We start from the raw sequence: 22,908 nt of genomic DNA on the forward strand, positions 1-22,908 counted from the left end.
CATGGGAAGTGCAGTGCTCTCTTCACCCTTGCGAGAGAATTATTTTACCTGTGCCTTAACCCTGCACATTCATCAGGTTCTCCCCTCCACTGTCGAATCTCCAGCCTGTTCCCTAGTTCAGGGTCCTGCCCACCTGAAAATCCAGGTATGTTCAAAAGGCAGCTTTTCTGTGGTTACTGGTCTTGATGTCTTCCCCCCACCCCCTTTTTTAAACAATATTTGCTAATTCAAGTTAATTGATACTTTCGGCTGAGCTGTGCAATCTGCAGTAGTGGGGACATCCTGCCACTCAGTGCCACTCCAACTTACAGGCCTGTGCTCGCCTCTGCTCACCCTGCAGTAGTCTGAAAGCCTGGCCCAGTGCATTGGGTTCATGCACCCTGGTTAAGGTTGATACTGAACATCCTCAGGGATGTTCATGGATCAGCTGGCAGCTGGCTTTTTTCCCCTCACACCACTCCTGTCTAGCTTGTCCCCGGTGCTGGTTCTGGCCTCATGGGAGTGGGAGCTCAAACATCCATAAACTGGAAGGCAGCTGCAGGTGGGGAAGAGTACTCTGTTGTCAAACTTTTCCCTGTTATTCCTTTATAGATTTGCTTGGGAGAGTTTTTAAGGATTTGCATGGAGATCTGGAAGACGCCTCTAACTTCTGTACAGTTAAACACTGCAGCATTCTCTGCCTCTCTTGTCTGAGGTGATAGATGGCAAGTTCTTGTAAAATTGAAGTATGGGCTAATTTAAATCACCTGAGATTCAGGTCATGGTTACTTTCTGGGTGCATGGGTAGCAATGGAAGATACAGTGGTAACTAGATATGCACAAGAACATTCTGCACTGACACCAGGATTCCCATCCATTTCCTTTGCATTTTACAGAGCGTGCAGTAATTGGATAGTTGCTTGAAATGAGTCAAAGAAATGCCTATGTGCAACTGAAAATGTTCTCACTTTCTCCTTTAGCCCATGCAGCCTTGCTGCTCTCTGCCTTCCAGTGTCTGCAGCATGTTTTTTCACACCCTTTCTCTCCCTTACCAAGCTGCCATAACAGCACCCTCCAGCTGCGGATGGGGAGAGAGAATTCATCGGCAGCTACAGGTCTTAGAGGAGCTGTGCTAGGAGAAGTGTGCAGCAGTTACTCCTTTTTTCCTTTCTGTTGACATGCCACAGCTGCACTTAACACCCATCATCAGGGGAGGCAGAAACTGAGGTGAGTGGCTAGAAGCTGTCTGCTACTAAGATTGCATAACCTAAGCTCCATTATTTCACCACCTCAATTTCAAAAAGTGGGTTGCAAATAAGCCCTCTCTTAAGAGTATTTGAAAGTACTTCAAGTTACTTTTTAGCCTCTGTGTTTTCATTAGTTAGTCTGACTCATGCTTTTATGTAAGAAAACTACACATTGTAGTCATTTAATAGGAACTGTAGCTCAGAGTTTTAAGGGTCATGGGTGTTGTAGCATTAAAATGTAAAGCTTTCTCTCCCAGAGAAGATGGTGTAAGCTTTTAGAACAGAGATGTGCAACTATAACTTTTCTCCCTCCTCTCCAGATGCAAAGGATTGTTATGAGGTATGTGATGGTGGGGATTGTTCTTATCAAACAGGTGGATTCTTGGGTAGGATTTGGGGAAAATTAGGCCATTTACAAATGCTTTGGGCTCATGAAAAACTGCCGCATCCCACAATTTATCCTAACAGTTTTGTTGCATGACAGAAACATGAACTTCCTTTCTCACCTAAAATGATTTAATTTTTTTGGTTGTTCAGAACATGTTCAAAACTGGAACGTACCTCCAGATTGATATAGGAGCCCTCCAGTCCTTGGCTGTATCCGCATGCTACGATCTGTGACTTCTACTGCAAAGAATAGGCTGGAGGTGGGAGGGGAAGGGCTAAGTCTCACTGCAGGTCTTGCTTTTTGGAATCAGCCTTCAATTCTTCCAACCAAATTCACCCTTTAAACAGGATTTGCACCCTGATAGAGAGCAGTGGTAGGATTAGCAGATATGGCAAGAAGAGCCATGTTAGTAGTACAACAAAGACTCAAGCCTGTATTACTTTGGGGAAGATGAATTTTCTGTTACATTAAAAAAAAAAAAAAAGTGCACTAGTGTATATACTATTTTTTGTTGACACAGCATTATTTTTTCTGGGACCAGAAGTTTACAGGATGAATTATTGGAATTTTGAATATATAAATGCTGGGCTAAAGGCAGGAATGCTAAATCTCTTGTTCAAACACTCCTTCCCCAAAAGGCAAATTTGCCACATCCCTGCATACCATACATGCAAGCTGATTTGTCTCCAAAACCAAGAGATGGCACATGATGTTTTTCAGTGTTCCATTCCTCCCCACAAAAATGTGCAACAGAAAATGCCAGAAAGTTTATATTTCTAATCAAGAACAGCTTTTATTAAACAGAAGATTTTAGTAGATGTTCTGTCTAGAACTATAACTAGTAATCCAATCGCTCATGTGCTTTCATCCACTTATTTCAATTAGCTTTAATAGCCTAGGGATTGTAATCACTTTCTTGACTGTAGTAATCTTAAAGCCCAATGCCTGTTCACCCAGTCGTGAAGAATGACTGTGTTGATTCTGTACCTAATTCAAAATGGAACTGCAGCAGATGATTATAATTGGGGTGATACAGCAGAAAAGTCAGATCCATTAAGTTTTTTTTTCTTTTCTCAAAAATCATTGGAAATCCATTGATGTACTTTTTGCTTACCAGTAAAGGGGAAAAACTGTCCATTTGTGCATTCATGCTGTGGGCACATGCATGCCAAAGTGCTTGAGCCAGAAAACTGTGGCCATGGCAGTCCTTCTGTGGATGTATTCCCACCCTGTCTGCTCTGTGTGCCACGCTTCAGGCAGGAAGCGATTTGGTGTGCCTAGCCATTTCTAGTTCCTTTTAGTTGTATACAGTTGGCATTTTTTCTTTTTCAACTTTCAGGTAAGCGGTGAGGTACCAGCTCTTAGAGATTTGACCTCTTTCCTTAAAATAGGTAGCTGTTGTCTCACAAGGAAGTGGCACCTATAAAATGCTTTGTTTATAAGGGTTTCAAGCTCAAAGCACACAGGGAGAGATACACAGGCTGTAAGCTTCTTGTGCTGGGGTAGTTCTATCAGCTCATTCTCACAGCTGAGGGCTGTAAATGTCGGGGCTTCACTTGAGCTGTTAATCCAGTTTCACCGGGACAAAAGCAGTGGCTGCTGTGCCCAGCTCAGGGCTGAAGCTTGGTGTTTCTCCCTTGCAACATACTGTTTCTTGCCCCAGAGCATGTGCTGGAGAGGCTCATGGGGCAAGCCTTCACATTCCCCTTAACCACAAGGGCTACACAGGCAGCAGAGGAAAGGAAACTTAGAATACAGTTGTATCCATCAACTGTTATATTCTCCTTGCTTCTCTATAGCACGTCCAGGACTTACCTCTTTTTGGTTCAACCAGGTCTGGAACAGAAATGGACTCTCTGCTTTTGTCACCAATCCTGTCCTTACATCTTGTTCCTGATGGCAACCCTTAGAAAGTTCAATCAAGGGAAGCCTTCCTTGCCTTCCAGTCACATATCCTTGCAAACCCAGCAGCATAAGAGGCTGTAGTGCAAGTCCCAGCTCCTAGCAGGCTGGTTGTCATGTCGCAGTCCTTAGGGTGCGGCTCTTCTCCTCCTTTCCTGCTTTGGCTGCTTTGCACTTAGCCCTACACCTTGAACATGGCACAGCTGAGCTTCCTGAACCCTTTGGGCAGCAGAAGGGGAGTACGCATCTTTGCAGCCCACTCAATCATTGTCAGAGTGGGAATGTTTTAAGCCTGGGGACTCCCACGTGGTGTCTGGCTGTGACAGATGGAGATCTCTTTTTCTGGGCCCACAAAAAGCCGAAGCGGCAGCCCCCTTCACCTGCAGTGTTCAGAATGTATCTGAATCTCCTTTGCTTTTGCCATCAGCACTCCAGGCAGTCATCACCTGGGCCTCACCGTGCCTAGTTGTTTAGTTTTTAACAGACTCCTAAAAGTCTCAGAAGCGGACTGTACTGTTTAGAAGACCCTCTCCATGCACTTCATTAAGTAGCATTAAGTAGCTTGTGTCAGGGCTGATTTTTGCTTCACTTGCAGAAACAGCCTTTTTAGAAGAGATCTGATAATTTCAGAGGGTGTGAAAGACTGAGCTCTTTGGTAAGGATCTCATTACAGATGCTGCTACACTGTTCCCCTGCTGACAGAAGAGTGTAAAATTAAAAAGTCTACTTCAGGGTCAAAGATGAACAAGCATTTGGCTGAAAGAAGGTGTGTGTTCTGAGTGGTAAGAAAGAATGAACAACACAGCCACCAGAATATTGCTTTTAAGGCACATCAAATTATGTATCAGATTATATACCAGCCTGTAAGCAGGAGTCCCAAGCTGTAACTCAGTCTTCATTCCTTTTTGGCTTATATTCTTCAGGCAGGATGTATATTCTTTGCAAATGATTGGCGAGATTGTAGGCTATAATAAAACAAAAGAAAACCTTTCCTTTTTTGAATGTTTCCTAACAAACACTCTTAACTAAGCAGTGAACTTTTTGTTAATTCATAAGTGATGACTTGCAAACAAATATTTTCACAGATCTGGAAATGACAAATCCTTGATGAACTTTCGCTGTGGAGAATGTTCCCCTGCCAGCAAAGCAACAGGCTGATCTGTCTCCAAGATGAAGGAGGGAAGGAATTCTGTTATGCCAAGTCACTGGACATGAAAAACCAGAAGCAGAAGAGTACCAGGTAAAAGCATAGTTTTCTGTCACTCCAATATGTGGCCCCTACTAATTTTTGTCCATCTTCTACTGTTGCTCACTGTTCCTTTATCATTTTCTTTTTGGCACTGAGTTCCATACTCTTGCCATCAGCTATTTTCTCCTCACTGCTGCTGAAAACAGATACTTGTGTTGCCTTCAGCTATGCTTTGTGTCTGTGATAAACTATATTATATTGGAACTGAAAGACACTGCTGAGTTGCTCTCCACTTTAAATCTGAGGCTATTGTTTCTGTTACAATGCTTTGCAGAGATATTTTTTGATCCAACTTTTGAATTCCATCGATCAGCTTTATCTCTGAGAGGAATTTTAGACAACTATCTGTTTGCAAAACAATATTTTATTAATAAAAAGACTTAAAAACAGTAAGAAAGAAACCCCAATTTTACACTGAATGAAAAATCCAAAATAAACTCCTGGAGACGTGCCTCAGTTTTTCACTGTCTGTACAAGCAATTCCACTGGGTAATAATTCTACATAGAAATTTCTCTAAGGATGGCTGAAAGTACAAAAAAGCATCATGCATATGTCTATGCAGAATAGCTACACAACAGGACAGACTTAACAATACACACAAAAAATCTGTACATCAGTGATTAAAAAAGCCATGCTTTGTGTAGCACCAAGGGGAGAATCATGTGGATAAAAAAATTCACTGACAAATGAAACCCTGCAATTCTGAATTAAGGACATGACTGGCCAATTTCTGCTTGCAGTTTCATCTCTTCTTTCCTCAAGGGAAAATTGTCAATAAGTGCAAAAAGCTCAGCTGGTGTTGCTGGGAAAGGGTAGCGTTCCTTGTCCATGCCATGCTTGTCCATCACCACAATGTTGAAGTTATAATGGGGGATTCGCAGCAACAGTCTGCAAAATAAGGAGATCATTCTGTTAAAGCCCATCATCTATTGCCTAGTAATAAACTGCAGAACCAGCCTGCTACCTCTAAGCAGAGAAGCAGAGGAATGCAGGGATGGTCAGAGTGTGCTATACAGAGTCCAGTTTGTTTCACCTGTAAGAACAGGGCATCAGCTAGAGACTGGGTATCTGTATGTGCTGCAGACTACACCTCTGCATTAGGGGAGGGCCAAGGTAACTGAACTCAGCTCTATTTTCTTCTCTGACTTCTGATTGTTATTACAGCATATGCATTACCTATTGCGATCACAAGAGCAAAAACACAAGAAAAAATATACAATATATATATATATTGTCTAAAGAAAAAGGTTGTGATGGAGCTAAATAGTTATAGGTCGACTATTTCCTTTCTTTGCCTCCCTACAGTATATCTCCCACAATGGTGCAAAGGAGGACAAAATTACTGGTGCTACAAGACAGAAAAGATCTGAAGAGTCTGTTCTCATCGCCCCCAATAACTCTTATCTATCTGGTGCTAACTCCAGCTTAGAAACACAAAGTCACCAGTAATCAGGGAGGAGTTGCTTCCTTCTGAGTGGTAAAATGAGTCATTCAAGCTCTTCTGGAAGGTCCAACAGTAACTACAGTATATCCTTGATGCTCTTTTAATCTTTTGCTTGGAGAAGAAATGAACTACAAGATCCCTAAACCTGCAGTCCATCAACATTGAGGGTGTGGGAAGATGAATTTAGGCAGATGTGATGGATTGGTGTCAGGACAGGAAAGCTGCCATGTGGAAAAGGGTCTGTACAAGACTGGATTTCAGGCATAGGTGAAAAGATCAATGACATGTAAAGCATAAAAATCGACCCTCTTCTGCCATCTGACAGGTTTGAGTACTCTGGGTGTCTTCTTGTTGTGATGAGTCAACTTGGCTATTGATTTCAAACTTAAATAGTATTTGGCACCAACTTAGAGTGATGGGTGAGATACAGCACAAGAGGAATGTGGCTTCCTCAGGAAAATGTTTACCCTTTACAAATCCAAATGCTAACTTTGAAAGCATTCTGAGTTTGCCAAAGTTTTAACTAGGCTACCTATGCTGATTAGTTTAGTAAGCACTGATTCTGGAAAGCATCAAGATGTTCAAGATGTTTTATTTCAAGTTAAGTGCTGTCTAGAACTGGGATGCTAGCATACATACACACTGCAGTCGCAACAGAGTCTAGCAAAAATGAAACAGAAAACTAACTTTCCCTGACTGCAGAGTGGGTTATACCAACTTCAATACCAGCTCCATTAAAGACTGGAGGGAGAGGTGTGCAGGTGTAGAGGCAGGGTTACAAAAGCTTATGTTCTACAGAGCAGAGCCACAAGAAAACCACTTAAAATTTAATGTGTATTTTTAAGTAAAAAAAGAAGGTCTTCATGCTTCCACCCTCTTTTCCTAGGGAGCTAGTGCTTTTGTTTTTTGCAATCCAAAAAACCTTCTCAGACTTGTCAGCAGACTGAGAAAATGACAATTTTAATTTGGGACAAGAAACTCCACACCCTTTCCTAAGGTATATCACAAAAGATATTGCCTGAAATGCACCTGGTCCTTTTTCCTAAACAAATACTACATCCCCTGCCAGCCAACCCTTCACTTTTGGCTTGTGTAGTCCTCCTTTCTCTAGGAAACACTGGCACTTGAAGTCTCTCTTTCAAGCAAAAACCAACCCACTGCCAGTTGAAAATCAAGTCAAAACAGTTTAGGCAGCTGGGTGAAACTGCTGAATGTCACAGCCAAGCTGGAGAGGCTGAGATGCTTCCCCCTTTGAAATACTGCCCATATGATTTTTGCATGTGGGACTTCACTGCTTCCCCTTACAGCCTGGCCACAGCCACCTGCCCGACCGTAAAGGTGGCTGCTGTATGGGGTTGCACTGGGAGCTACTTGAAGACTGTCCTTGCAAAGTGATTGCAGACTGTCATGACTGCATCAGACCAAATCCAGCACAAATATAAACACACTTGAAGTGTTTTCAGTGGCAGCACTTAAAACCAAAAAACTCATGACATAATCATAAAGGATGTGTAGAGAGTTCACCTGAATTCAGGAATCCACTCAGTTTGAGCAAAGGGACAAGGGAGACCCAGCACTTGAAAGAGTCAGCTGGTCACTTGCCATTTAAATGTGAAACAAGCTGAAGTTCTTAATTTCATAAATACCAAATGCCCATGAATTTGCAGCTGCTTTTTCACAGTTAGCAAGGAGCATGTAAATCATGAAACTTACTCATGAACATTTACCCTCCAGTGTCCAGATATGTACATTACAGTAAAATATGTATATTCAGATAATAAGATGAAGGAAATCTAAAGCAGCATGTTGAAGCATATATGCTAAGCTGCAAACAAACACACCAGTAGGGAAAGCTTACTTTACCTGAGTTGCAGTGCAAGTGATGGGGGCAGCAGCTTTACCCCAATTCGTCCTATCTGTGCTGGGAATACACCCACCAATTCAACTACTGTAACATGTCGAAGGTCTAAACCACACTGTGCTGGCTGGAAGGGTTAAAAGAAGAAGGAGATGTGTTAGTTACCAGGTTATGGGTTGTTTTCAGTGTGCAACCAGTGTTTATAAAGAGTTCAATCTCTGTATTTCACTCTGTGTATGTTACTGAGACAGTTTAAATTGAAATGATAGCATACTTTAAATGGTCTCTTAAATTCTTACTGCAAAGAACTGGAAGCCTTATCACTCCCAGAAATGTCAAATAAATGGGTTCTTAGCTACTCTAAAAATAACAACGCACAGAGACCACCTAGGAGAAATATAAACGTCGTTTAATGAAATAAAAAGATGCCAGTTTATTCAGCATTGTGCCAGTAATCTCATTTGGCAATCAAAACAAACTATGCGAAATGGAAATCATCTGCAGAAAATTCTCTGTCATGCCAACTTGTTTGATCACTGTAAAGCAGTGGGTAAAGTACTATATCCACTGTATTTAGTATTTTAAACTATTTCATTTTGATCAATGATTGAGTTTTCTTGCCAAGCTAATCTATTGGGGGAAAAAAAACCCTCTCATTTTACTTTTAACACAACTGTCACTTAAAAACAGTTAAAAACATTATCATGCTCATATCCCAATGCCTATTAATACTGATTTTTTTTTTTTTCCAGTTGTGGGAAAAAAGAAACAAGGTGCAAGCACTTGCCATTGTCAAAGAATACACTGGACTGGCTGCTTTTCCCTTAGAACACATACATGTTTAAGATACATCCCTTAAGTGTAGCTAGCAAAACAAGAGCATAATAATTATTATATATATGTAGGACAATTACCAGCAGTTCTTATTCTTTTGGAACAAAATACCACAAAGATATCTCCAGCAGTCTGGATGATTTCTGAGTCTCCAGTCCTTTGTCTGCTTGCGCACTAGTTATTTCTAAAGCCATTTACATTTTACATTACAGTTACAAAGTTTGCAGGTCTGGTTTGTATGAACTGTAACAACTGAAGTGATGGATGGTGGGGGTTTTTTTCCAACTCCTTTAGGAGTTCAGTTAAGGACTGAGTTCCGTTAAGGTATTAGAGCACAAGTTAATATTAAATTAATCTTGGGAAGATGGAAGAGGGTCAGAACTGCCTGAGATTCAGTGACTGGTCAGAGAGATGCCATACAGTGCAGAATGGAGCTGAATTAGAGACTGGGGAGATGTTTAAACTCAAACCCATATAAAAAGGGTTACTCCAGAACCACTGCTACTTCAGCCAGAGTCTCTAGTGGTTGCAATCTAACAACTGAGGTTTGCTGATTTATACCAGTAGCGCAGCTTGTCCTCTTGTGTCTTTAAATAAAAAAAATATTTGGGAGAAAACATGGAAAAAAAACAACCCAAAACCAAACCACCCTGAATTCTGTTTTACCTGCAGCATTCCCAGCTGCATCCTGTAGAAGAAGTTGGCTGCAGTAGGAGTTGAAATAATTAGCAATCTCCGTTTCTCATAAAATTGATCCAGAAGTGCAGCTGCAGTCCTTACGTTCACATTAATATTCATGGCTAGAATTAAATTTAAAACAAAAGTTATAGAGCATACTGAAAACAGATCTACTTCTAAAAGCACAAACAAAAGCAAAAATACCAAAGCACAGGAACAAGAGAATACAAGTGATTAGATACAAGATACAGGTGAAATGCTGGCCTCATTGAAGCCAAGAATTTCATCTGAAAGGAAGCAGACTTTTCTCCCAAAGTACGACACCATGTTGTGAAAGAGTATTTCTTTTCCCTGCCTTGCAACAAGAAGAAAAAAAATCTTTCTAGAGTGGCTCATCAGACTGTGGGCATTTTGCTTGGAGAGTAATGGAAATACTGCTGCTAGGTGTGTTAAAATCTGGTTCTGAAGAAGGAAGTGGAGCTGGAAATTGTACAGTAAACTGGCTTAATAAACAGGGCTCTGGGAGGAGCCCCTCACCATTAAACTGAGTTTAAGAGAAAGGAAAGGGCTGCAGAGCATTGGCTCTTATATACTTCTATACTTCTTATATACTTCTATAGCTTAAACTGATCCATTTGACAGTTTCCTCCCTATTACCTAAAAAAAACCCAAAAAACAACTGATTACAGACTTCCGACTCTGGAATGTAAAGTTTTGTGTAGAGGCTTCAGCTGAAAAACCGCTATCAATTGTGAGGTACCATCATCATCCAAGGCAAAAGCTGCCAAAGATGGCATACGCTCCAAATGTAAGTACAAATTGGAAGAGAAAACAAAGATGATAAGTTTCATATCTCTAGGGCATTAAAATTTGTAGCTGTATTCTACCCTCCAGTCCCTTTCTCCAGTTCTGACTTCCATGAGAACCATTGCTCTTGCAGCCCTTTTTGTAAAGTGGTAATACTCACGTGCACAGGTTGGCTCCACTCCTGACCACCCCAAATTGTACTGGCATACTCTAGCTGGGCTTCCTTGCAGCTCATAGCCACCGATGCAGGAAAACTCACATGTAGCACCATAGTTATTTCCATCACCTGAACACTTGATGTAGCCATTATCTGGGGCATTTAATTTCACACAGCGCCTGACTTTAAACAAGAAGTGAAAAATGAAAGATAAGGCATCAGTCACCCTGATACTAGGGCAGCATGGCCAGTGGAATACCAATTAAAAAATATGTATTTCTGCTTGCTGTCTTTTGTATCAGCTACCTTATAGTCAAGTACTTTTTCAAAAAAAATGCCAAAAACTCTTTAACTCACATGTAAACTACAGTGATACAGATATATAGGTTTGTGCATCTGATCACATAGCATCATGGTGACAAGAGGTCAGGGAGCAGAAAGAGATCTGAAGCTCAGACTTATAGATTTCAACTCTGGCCCAAAAAGAGCTGGACTTGTCATAGGGCAGCCCTGCTTGACACATGTAAGTCACAGCTGAGAAGACTTCTTCAGATACTTCATAAGACAAATGTTAGGAAGAAGCCATCAGGAAGGAAGGGGTGCAGAGCTGGAGGCTGGATGGACAGTAAAGTCCTTCTCCAACTTCCAGCCTGCCAGCTGCCCACCCTGCTCCAGGCCTGGCCTCCAGCTTCTCAAGCAAGATGGCACTCTCAGTTTCAGAATCAATGTAAAGCTTATGCGTATGCAGACAAATACAGATATAAGAACATTTCTAAACTGTTTACTAAGCCAGATGCAAATCTGTGACCATATTTATAGTTTAAAACAACATTCCTACCTCTGACTTTAACAAGAAATTTGCAAGTGCCTTTGTTTTCAGCTCTGTCATACACAGTATATTGGATTTTGTGGTCACCTTCTGGAAAATGAGACCCTGGCGGCAGGCCTTTCAGAATAACACTAAAATAGGAGATAAAATAGAACAAATTTATAAATTCATCAGTATTTTCCTGCTGACAGTGCTGTAAAAGCCTGAGGAGTGGGGGCTTGTCTGTGACATGCTGAGATTGGCTGTGCTACGTGCCTAAAGACCAAGAGGAAGCAAGGAAAGAAGCTGGGCAGCACAGGTCAGCATATTTAAACTTGCTAACAACCTCCCATCCTGGAGTCTTAACTTGCTGACAAAAGAGAAGCAGAGCAGTCAGAGGCTGCTTTGTTCTTCTAAGACAATTTATAATGTATCCAACTGTCATGTACTGCCCAAAGGATCTTGGGCTTTCTTTTCCTTGTACAAGGAAAAAAATCAGATTGATTATCCCTCAGTTTGTATCCTGAATTGTCCACTGTCAGGGCTGCAGTGTAATCCAGAGCTGGTAGAGTACTGCTGTTTAAGAATACCTCCAACCTCTTACAACAGGGACATTACAAATCTGGCTGTTCTGTGCTGCTTGCATAATTACCACTTGTGACAGTACTAATGTACAGAAAATTAAGTAGAAATTGAGATTTATTTTCATAGTAGAAGAGTCTAGCAGTTTCACTTGGAGCTTGTTCCTATCCTCCAGACATGCCAAGGGAATTCAAGTGTTCACTTAATCATACCCTCAGTATTGAAACAGTGAGCTTTCCATGTAATGAAGAAGTTTACATATTCAATAGACTGCAGGACTCAATGCTTCAAACGAAAGCACTGTACATAATTAGACTGTATACAACATCACAGTGTAACAAGATTTTCTAAAAATATACACATGATTTGTGGAAAAACTTCCACAGATTCAACAGTTTTAGTCTTTTGGGGCTGGAAACAGTTACTGATCTGACGAAGTCTAAATGAGATAGATAGTCCCTTTTTTTTCCACTCACCAGACATTATTTCATCAAAAAGACTCTGGAATTTTTTTATTTTGACACTAAGCAGCAGCTATTCAGGTCAAACTTTTTATTCTAGCAGACTTGGTATTATTTTTTTTTCTGATACTGTTAATCACCATAGAGTTAACATACTAGGCCTAACACAGCAATGTTGTTTTTAATTGCATAATGAGTTCCTCGTTCTAATATTATGTAAAACGTAACAATAAAAAGGCAGTGTGCTTGTGTCTTTCAACAGCTTTTTTGTATTCTCATAGTTAACAGCTATAAACATCTTTAAGCATACAACTTCATGTTTTTAACTTAACCAGTCCATCAATATGCAGGTAAAAGATTTAACTCGCTCACTGGAAGAAGCAGATTTTCTATACTTTCATCAGTCTAGTAATCTAGATAGAGTGATATAAGTCCTGCCTGATGAAGATGGGTAAATCAGAGACAATGATGCCACTAGAAGTGCACCTCACACTACTGTGGATAAATTTCCTTTATTGTTAGTAGGACTTTTCATATTACAGATGGAAAATATGACCGTTAAACCATAAAAATTGACAGGGGATTTTGAAGCATGTGTCCTCTATCAGATTAAGTTAAATCCAATTTTTAAAGCTACTTAAGTTTCAAATGAGAAGCATTACTTTAAAGCTAAGTGTAGAAAACTCTATCATTAATAGCCAGCACTACTGCAGGAAGAAGCCTAAAGATGATTACAGGATTTGTATCGTGACACTATTTGTTTTGTTTATTTAAAACACAGCCTAAATTGTCTCTGCTGCCTCCTATGCAGTATTCTTTTTTGTTTTGTTATGCCTATAAGGTAACTTGCCATAAGAAGACTTGTTCACTATGAGATGGGAATCATAAAGAAGCTCTGGAAAATCTCACAGGTGCAGTCAAAAGGCTAACATCATTTATGCCATCAGCTTTAATATTACCACAACAATGTGTTACCCTTCTATGTGCCGGTTCCTGAACAATTCACCTCCAAGTTGTCAATTTTTTCTCAGTTAAACATAAAATTCTTTAGAGGGCTTTGACACGTGACAGCAATTAATAAGCATCTTTAATGAACGACAGGGAAAGTGTACCTGGCAACCCTCATCAGCTGAATCACTAAGCAAAGAACCCAGGAATAAAAAAAGAGAAAACAAACATCTACAGATTTTCACCTACTCTGTCAAAATCCCATCAGCGGTGTCCCTTCCCTCAGGGGTGTCCCAGAACACTCTGGCTGTCAACTTATTTGGCTCTGCAGTTTTCTCCTTCACACTCGGGCACTGGATTCTTGGTGGTTCTGTATCTGTTGAAACAAATATCAGAGAAATGGGTACCTATAGATTTGTTACAGCTACTCATTTTCTTCACAGCTCTCACACTGTCAACATACACTAGGACCACCTTTACCTGGCCTCCTAAACACCTGAATCCCTCCCAGCCAAGGCAGGTTCAATGTGCACTTCTCCTTTTCTGTGTGCTTTTGTAAGAAGAGTAAGAGATGAGAATGATCAGTCCCCCTATACAAATAACTCAGTAAAAAGTAGTTATCATAACTTTGTTTAGATAGTCCCCAGTTAAAAAGCAATGTTAGCAAATAGGCTGTATTTAGTTTTGGGCTGTAAGGAAGGATGCCTAAGATTGTACCCAAGGAACCTGGACCTTCTGTTCACCTGCTCTGCCTCTCTTCCTTCATCTGTGCAGTTGCAGTGGTGATTAAACACATTTGCAAAGCACACTGAACATGTTAATCACTTCTACTGTTAACTTGTTGGTTATTTTTCCTGCAGCAATGATAACAAGAGAAACCAGAAATTGTCTTTTTGGAGAGAATGGCTACTGCATTTTTACTGCATTTGGTAATGCATTTCTCAAGTAATTCTTATAATGCCTTAAGGGTTATACAAAAGAAAAAGTAAACCAGGTAAGTTTTGAAACCTTGATCAACTGCCTCCAGAACACTGCCACTATTATTCAGGGATAAGAGAACAGTGGTAAGGATAAAAGACACCGATAGAAGATAAAGGTGATTCACAGCTGCTCTTCTTCATCCAGTCTCATTGCCAATCCTGCCAGCACAGCAGAAATACATGGGTGAACCAAGCCCAAATACCATCACAGTCACTACATACAAAAAAGTGCCTTCAATAGCTTAGTCTCAGGGGTTTGACCATGTCTTGGATTATGCCCAAAATGAAGTCTAAATCCACGGAGTCACATGCTAGCTTTAAAAAACAGAGACAGACTACTCTCTTTACCTGTAAATAGAAGACAGTCCCTAAAATGCTGCTTAAATTTAAAGGGAGGCAGGCCTGGGTTTTTCATTCGCAAGGCAGGCACAGAAAATACAATCTGGTTTTATTTGAAAAAAATAAATAAATAGCAATCAGAAGAGGGTTAAGTCTTTATAAAGCTTCAAATATATAAAATAATTTTACAGACCCTCACACAAGCAGCAATATACAATGTTTTGTACCAGTTTAACTGGCCAAGTACAGCCCTGATACAGCCACTTCAAACTTTTAATGGTATTCTAAGAACTTGGAATCCTCAAAAACTGGCTCCCTTGTATTTCTTCTGTAAGACCACTTCTAAACCCAACAGCTTTCTGAGACATTTCCATAGAAAGAGCTCCTGTCTTAATTTTACATGGGAGGGAGTGTATGTCTGTGTGTCAGGGAGGGGTGGGGGGGGCTTGCAAGTGACCTACGAATGTTATTCACAACAGGAATATTGCAAACAGCTTTTCACAAATGCTTGTTTTTGTGTGTTTTTTTTTTTTTTTTAATAAATAAATAAGCAAGCATATCTTCCTACAATACTGGTAGGCTAACTGTTCTTTTGATTTCTTCGTAGATCCTACTAGAAGGTGAAGCTCTTAAGACTTCACGCTACAGCTAGTGGAGCAATCAAAAATGAACAGCAAAATCCTCTAAATAGCATTTGAAACATCATGTACTTTACAAGAACGTCCATCACTGAAGATACATAATGCATCTCTTTTTTTCTCTTCCATTTCATTTAGTTACTTAACTTTTCCATTTTGTGACTTCATCCATTCCTCACTCATTATCTGCCGTAATATGTGAAAAAGCAGACTTTTCAAACTTCCACTCCTGCTGCAGGGAACACTTGCTTTCTCTCCTTTCCTCTTCATGATCCTCGCTTGCTCCATTATTTTAAGAGTACCTTCCCATTACCAGTGGAAACCTGCTCACACCCTGGCCAAAGAGAGCTCCTCTCTTTACAAAATTACATTTCTCTCAATAACCCATTATTGTATTTGAATTAGGGCAAAAACTAAACAAACCTTACCAAATTTACTTCTGTGTCTAGCCAGTTTCCTACAGCTACAGCTCAGCACTTTAGTACTGATGGAACTGTATAAATTAAATAACTAATGATAGAATAAAGGACAAAACAGCATTTAAGAATCCCAGTGTTTTAAGCACTTAATTTATCAGCAAATTCAGAGGACACTGGTTTGTATGAACTAGCAGGGGCTTTCACGCCATTAAGACAGATGATGCAGTTACTGTGGGAACCAAATCACCAAGCACCCAGGGGTCAGGCAGCACTTCTAGATATACCTAAAAATGCCTGGCAAAGGTATTTCCTTTGGTTCTTTCAGATGCCTTTTAGCATTCAACAAGCACTAAATGAACCTCACCGGACTAACACCATTTTGAAATGGGCCAAGAGAACGCAGCTCAAGTGGCCACTGGGATGTGTTGAACCTCAGGTTTTTTCCTCACGGCCTAGTACAAATTTTCAGCCAAACTACAGCATATTAGAGGCACCTTGACCACAGTCTGGAAGAGGAAAGACAGGTCTTAAAAAAAAAAAAAAAAAAAAAAAAAAAAAAAAAAAAAAAAAAACACCCAACATTTAAATGCCGAGAAGATGGCCAGAGAATATCCAAGCAACTGATCAAGTGACAAAACTGAAAAACAAAACCCCCCAAATCTTCAACATATGAAGTGGGAGAGGTTCCCACTTGGGAACTTGGGATCGGTTCAAAACCAAACTCCAGCTGAAGAAGCCACAAGATGGCTTGTGGGAGGATTTACCAAACGGGGGAAAGGAAGATCACACAAGCACTGGAGAGTCTCAGATGCTCTCACTTCACACACATTGCTGGCCAGAGTCAAAGCCAGAACACTCTGCAAGATGGCTTGACCCTGCATATCTGTTCTTGTGCTTTTACTACAGCAACACTGCTGAAAGACAGATGAAAATGCAAACTGATTTATTTAAGTTATTTAGCAAGGCAATGCACTAAATGGGTGAATCTTAACTGCTAGGGCAGAGAGACTGAGTTTTAATGAAAATTTTTGAGCTGTTCAGCCATAATTTTCCTTGCATTCTTGTAAGTTTTAGTTTTTCTTGGCTACTCAGCAGCAGCAGCAACTGGTACTTTGCTCCACACTTGGAAGTGGCATTGCAGGAATGGCAGCATTACAGCAGGTCAGCAGTGGAATACTAAATTTTAAAGCAGCCTTTTGAATTTTGTGGAGAAAAATGCCAGGTTTTCAAATAGCTCTTAGATTTTTTTTTTTTTTTTTAAACACACTTCTGGCACTGACCCTGTTAACAACATCAAGAACAAAATTTAAAAAGCTTGTTGACTCTCTTTCTCATAGTTTGTTAGAAGTTGAGGTTTATTGCTTGTGAGTTTAGGATGATGAGAGGGCACACTGGGGAAAAAAGAGAGGGATGGTATTGAATGTCCAATGGCTATTCAAGAATCCAAATGGGGTAGGTAAACAATCTGCTATTAAATAAAACCCTGTTATTACTGATTGTTGATGACATTAAATGATGTCTGGAAGTTAATTCAAAACATCTATTCTGTGCCAAAAGCGTACACAGATGAAGAGAATCAACTGACTGGAAATCATAAAAGGGTGAATGAAAAACACTGTTCTGTTCCCCCTGCCTCCTCCACAAGGCATTGCTCTGTATTTTGAAACATCTATTATCAGTGCCTGTACAATTAATGATTCACAGTGCAAAGCTTGTTTCAGACAGATGTAGCTGGAAGCTGTTTGTTAACGGCCTATCAACACAATCTTCCCAGGATGTGACAAAAAGGATGAGTTAGAGTGGTGACAACCACTTACCACAACCTCTGTTGTATCATCAGCTGGAAAATGAAACCTTTTCAGAAGAAAAAAACCCAAACAGCTGAAGTCGTTCACTCTTCTGTAGGAAAATACCTATTTCAATCTATGTTACAGTGAATTAAGGATATAATGAAAATATTTTTCAAGTGCGTATTGGCATTTTTAGCTAACTGATAACTGAAACTGGTTCTACATTGAGTTTTTTTAATCAGTTATTTCAGCAACATGAAGGATGTCCTTCCTCTAATGTGAGGCGACAGGGCTCAGGCTGCTTGTTACCACAGAAAACTCAGTCTGTAATGTCTTCCTTAAGTGACTGCTAAAGCACACCTTATTTTCTTGAAAAAAAAAATTAATCCTTTTTCCTCCTTTTCTTGTAATGAATACCTGTTTCAGCAGTATTTCCCTGATGCCTTTCCTACGTGGATCTTCAGTATTGCACTGTGAGCAAACCCCAAATGGTTTTGTGTGAAAGTGCTAAGCAGTGCAAGTGCAGTACCAAAAGGTGGAGGAAAGTCTTATGTTTCTAAGAGGGCTATAAATACAGGTCTCTGGTAATTTTGCCCTACTTGATGCTAATAGCTATTGCATCCCCAGGTCACTTCCCTACCTATTCACAATATGAACCTTACCTGCCCAAGCCTACAATCACATGTAACATCCCTACTGTGCACAGTGCTACTAATATTGCTTATATGTAAAAGTAACAAGTAAAACAACTTTTTTGCCTCTTTTTATTAATCTTTTTATTTCATCACTCTCCTTGCTTTGATTTTACTCCACGGCTGAAAATGAGGAAGAACCTCTGAAGAACCTAGCCTCAGCCAGTTCTCTTCTGGCCAGTGGTAAGTTGTCATAGGCTTCGGTTCACTAACAGCTTTTCTGTATTAGTGAATTACTGTAAGGGATGTGTATTCAATTTCAAACTGCATTATACTGTTACAGTCATGTCTGCTAACAAGAAATCTGCATCCTGCCTATCAAGAGATCAAAAGATAATCTTATTATTAAACATTTTGCTAACTGCATAACTCACAATTTGTACACAAGAACTGTGTGCGTGCACAGGGTAGGAAGGCAACTTCACGCTATGTGTTGCTACCAGAAATAATAGTATTAGTTTCACTGGATTACTTGGGATTTGCAATCCTATCCTATGTAGCAACTATCCTGCATTTTTGGAGAGATTTACAAGAAATGTAAGTGCTATACTAGGCTTTTTTTTTCTTCTTCTTTTTTTTTTTTTGCTTAAGACACATTTGCTTACTCTCTACTCTGCAATGCAGCATCCTTTGCAACAAGCCCCCCGACCCTGCAAACAGATGAGGTTCTGGAAGTGCCAAGAAATACAGAGGACAACAATTTATCATTCCCAAACTTAAAAGAGTTTGTTTTTCTTCCTCCACCTACACTGTTGAGAAAGACATGGTTTGTACTTGTAAATAGAAACAAGAGGCCCCACAAACAGTCTGGACCTAAGCAGCAGGATCATTTATACATTTGCACAACAGTGAGTAACAGGAACACAAAATAACAAACTTTGTGAATGTAAATCCACAATGGAGAGACTCCAAAGCTATTTGCTAACCTATAATGAGCCACAGGCATTTTGAGGAAAACCAAATTATCATACACAAAAAACACTGAGCACACAAATATCTACCACCCACAAATTTAAATTACTGGTAGCCAATTCAGATGGCTAAAGAATACTTTTCTTTGTGGATGGCTGCTGAACATTTTATCAGAGACTTCCCAGAAACAAGGGCAGCAGCTGAATGTTCTTTATCTGCTGAAATCCCATTAGTATGAAGAAAAGTTAAATCTCAATATTTGCTTATCTCTCTTCTGATTTATAGATATAAAAAATGACTCCAGTTGAGATTACCAGGAAACTGCTGACTACATATTGCAAACTACTGCCATAATTACGTGAACTGGGCTGAAATTTAGTCTAGCTTTCCATAGCCGTGTTGGTGACCCATTGGTGACCCGTGTTGGTGACCCATTTGTATTCCCTGAATATACTTGGAGACCATTATGCCAAGAAACAAAGAGGCCAGACAAAGCATTTAGCTTCAAACCTGTTTTATCATTAAATTGTGGGGAGTATAGACTCCAGCACACAGAGCATGCTAGAAAAGCAGCCCAGTAATTACAAACTATAACAGAGTTACCCCTGAGATCAGCAGGAGCTATTATAAGCATTGTAAAATGCTGACCGTTTACACCAGCCTCGTCTTTATTAACCTAGTAGTGTTTGGAGCTGATGGCATAAATGCTAGAAAAACAGTCCCTTGGGACTCGAAGTATGAAGCGACAGAGCTCCCTGTAGCCCTCGGCAAACTGCTCTCTGCTTCCCCCATAGAGACAGCTGTTTTTCTCCCCACAAACTGGATAAAAGAGCCACAACTCGAATTGATGTGGAGCGTCTGGACACTGGCGAATACGGGAGTCATTAAGATTTCGGCTTCCCAGGGTGCAGGTGGATCACGCCACTTACCAACGCAGGAGGCTGGCCGGCTGCTCCAGACTTTGTTGTCCATGCACGTCACTATACGGTCGCCTTTCAGCTGGTACCCTGGCGAACAGTAGTATTCACACCTGGAGCCAAAGTAAGCACCGTCTAAACACTTGAACCCTCCATTGGTTGGCATGGACAGGGTCGGGCAGCGCTTTTCTGGAACAGACAAGTATTTCTGGAAACTTATTATCCCCCTTCAGAGTACTGTGAATGTGGGGTATTGCACAGAAATAAAGATGCAGCTAGCAATGTTCAGCAGGAGCAAGTGGTGCTTCACATAAGATTTTTCACACTGTACTCATTAGTCATATTTCAAATTTAACTTTATAGACATATTAATGTAGTATTTGCCTAATGTAATATTTATATAAGAAGATGATTTACCTATTCCTTTCTTCTCAGAAAAGATTTTAGCTCAAGAGCCCATTTAGACATCTGCAACAAACTCTGCCAGCTTTCAAAACACAAGATGAGCAACATTTTAAAGGAAGTATTTGGCTCTGTCATAAAACTCTTCCTACAAACCAAAATCCTACTCTCATTAAATGCTCCCTGATCTATCCTCTGCCAACAGGGTATTTGTACCACTCCTCTTTATGTTTACTATGCCTTTAAACTGCAAGCACTTCAGCAAGAAGCTCATCTACATATCCAAGCATATTGTCAATATTTAAAATACAAATAACAGTCAAAAGATTGCCATGTTTCTTTTCACCACCACGTTTTATCGCTCACAGGTTTCAGCTATACCAAATACCAAGATGAAGAGACTTTATCATCTATTGAATCTGCAGAACAATTCACATGCACAAAAATAATAGCTACTTACGTTTGCACAATACTTTCCCAGACCAGCGTTTGCTTGACTGACAAATTAGCTGCAGAGGGCCATGCAGTTCATAGCCTTTTTGGCAACGAATGTCACATCTTGTACCCAGCACATTCTTATAATATTCCCCTTGAGGTGTCCTGCAGTTTGCATAACCATGTTTCACCTTAATGGGAGAGCACCATGGTGTTTCTAGCACAGACAACAAAAAACACACAGAATATTTTATGAAGTACTAAAAGGTTCAGTCACAAATATAAAACCATTTTCTTTATTCAAGGTCAAGAGAAGAAAAGGAAAAATCTTTTTTAAAAAACTACCAATCCCCAAAAGTGGAGAAGTGACATTGTGGCGAGGTTCTCCTGAGTGCTCTTACACGAGAAGGTCAAAGACTTCAAAGACCAGTAGCTCTTTTTTGTTACAAACATTAAAGACAGCATGCATTATATTGGGTGGGGGAGTCTATGGGTTTTTGTCAGTGGAGTAAGTGTGCCACCATGTGGACAGTTTGATGACAATCTGACTTTTTTTTAAATAAAAACTTTTGGTAGCAAAAGTTTGCATTAGGAAGTCATTTGGTCCAGCTGTAGTTGTATCTTTGCAACATTTAGCTGTCTTACTGCGTACTTGGAAAAAAAACAAACTTCCAGAATAATTAGTGCAGTAAAAGACATTGCCCAGGATGAACTCTGATAGTTCGAGCTCTCTCACGTTACAAAGAGTATCACTTACGTAAATCATATTGCCAAAAGGCCAAGTCTGCATGTATACATGTCAGAACAACCGTTCAGGATTTAAGTACGGCTCCAGTTTTGCAAAATTATTTCCCAAGTTACCATCCAAGAATAAAGCTGAACGGGAACTTGTAAAGTTTGCAAGAACAGCAGCTCCCTTGTTGTTCTTAGCAGGTCTATGGCACCATATTAAAACATTCTAATATTCTTTATATTACCAACAAAAAAGCTTTCTACCAGCAAATTTGTACAGTATCATTGTTATTAAATCTGAAGGCAAATGCCCACTCCAACAGATTAAACAAAGAGCTCTTGAAAAAGGTCTGACTTAGTCATCTCTTTACGGTACTAATTTGTAGCTTCCAAATGCAATGTGTGCATTGAAACACAACATAAGTATTTCACAGCACATATACCTGCACTTCCTCTTGTCAAATCCTTTAAAAGGGTGTTGATGTTCCTTTATGAGCATACTATACACCCAGCATATATTCAGAAAAGGACCCAGCCTGCCACATTTAAATCCAGTTCTAAATGTTCTCCAAGTCTGGACTTTGCATGTTGTACGCTGACCTCAAAAGCTGGGTGGAGGGCTACATTTTCCTAGTGTCGCGGAAACCTGGCCTGCACTACGAGAACTGCCTTCTCGATGCTCCTGGACCCACTACAGCAAAAAGCGATGGAACTGTCAAGTCAGAGGAAAACTGGAATTTGGCTGGGACAGCATAGCTTGTGCTCCTACCAAATTTGTGGGAAAAGGAAGGGGAAAAAAATAGATGTTCATAAAACTGACTCTTTAGTAATTGGTTAGGGCCACACTCTAAAGTATTCCAGATACAGGCACCCTCTTCTGGTGAGGATTTAATGCCATAGTGGGACACTGATGCATTACTTACACGGGTGCAGCACTGGACAAAGACCTCCCCTTCACAGCAAAGGTTTCAAAAGGTTTGTTCATCTTTGACAAGCATGTGCACTGAGCAAGCAATGCCTCTTCTGCAATGGGCAGCTTTTCAGCAGGACTTTCCTCTACAAGCAGTGACTAAGCCTGCCCCTTCTCAGCTCCAAGATTTGAAAAGGATATAACGAGGGGGAGGGAGGGTTTGCAAGGCAAAAAGAGAAAGATGACAAGTCCTGAAATCCTGTGTGTCAATGTGTGACATGCAGGAGGTATGCAAGGTCTTAGAGAGGTCTGCAAGAAAAATGCAAAAAACTCTAAACAAAGAGTTTTAGCCTTTGTCCTTACAAAGTCACAGGAGACATTTAAAAATAACTTCTAGAA

The 22,908-nt window shown here is 40.2% G+C and overlaps 1 protein-coding gene across 2 annotated transcripts in view; it reads right to left on the reverse strand.

Annotated features, from left to right (window-relative positions):
• Positions 1 to 5,111: 5,111 nt before the first annotated feature.
• Positions 5,112 to 22,908, reverse strand: part of SRPX (sushi repeat containing protein X-linked) — a 49,649-nt gene continuing 31,852 nt past the window's right edge. For both annotated transcript variants that reach the window (XM_067297657.1, XM_067297649.1), the window contains 8 exons: positions 20,893 to 21,084; positions 20,043 to 20,219; positions 13,593 to 13,719; positions 11,383 to 11,504; positions 10,548 to 10,727; positions 9,569 to 9,702; positions 8,074 to 8,195; positions 5,112 to 5,654 (listed from right to left, as the gene is read on the reverse strand). In XM_067297657.1, coding sequence (XP_067153758.1) covers positions 5,474 to 5,654; positions 8,074 to 8,195; positions 9,569 to 9,702; positions 10,548 to 10,727; positions 11,383 to 11,504; positions 13,593 to 13,719; positions 20,043 to 20,219; positions 20,893 to 21,084 — 1,235 coding nt within the window. In that variant the 3' untranslated portion in view covers positions 5,112 to 5,473. The remainder of the gene's footprint in view (positions 5,655 to 8,073; positions 8,196 to 9,568; positions 9,703 to 10,547; positions 10,728 to 11,382; positions 11,505 to 13,592; positions 13,720 to 20,042; positions 20,220 to 20,892; positions 21,085 to 22,908) is intronic.

Source organism: Apteryx mantelli, chromosome 1 (genome assembly GCF_036417845.1).
Source record: "Apteryx mantelli isolate bAptMan1 chromosome 1, bAptMan1.hap1, whole genome shotgun sequence".
NCBI classification, from domain to species: Eukaryota; Metazoa; Chordata; class Aves; order Apterygiformes; family Apterygidae; genus Apteryx; species Apteryx mantelli.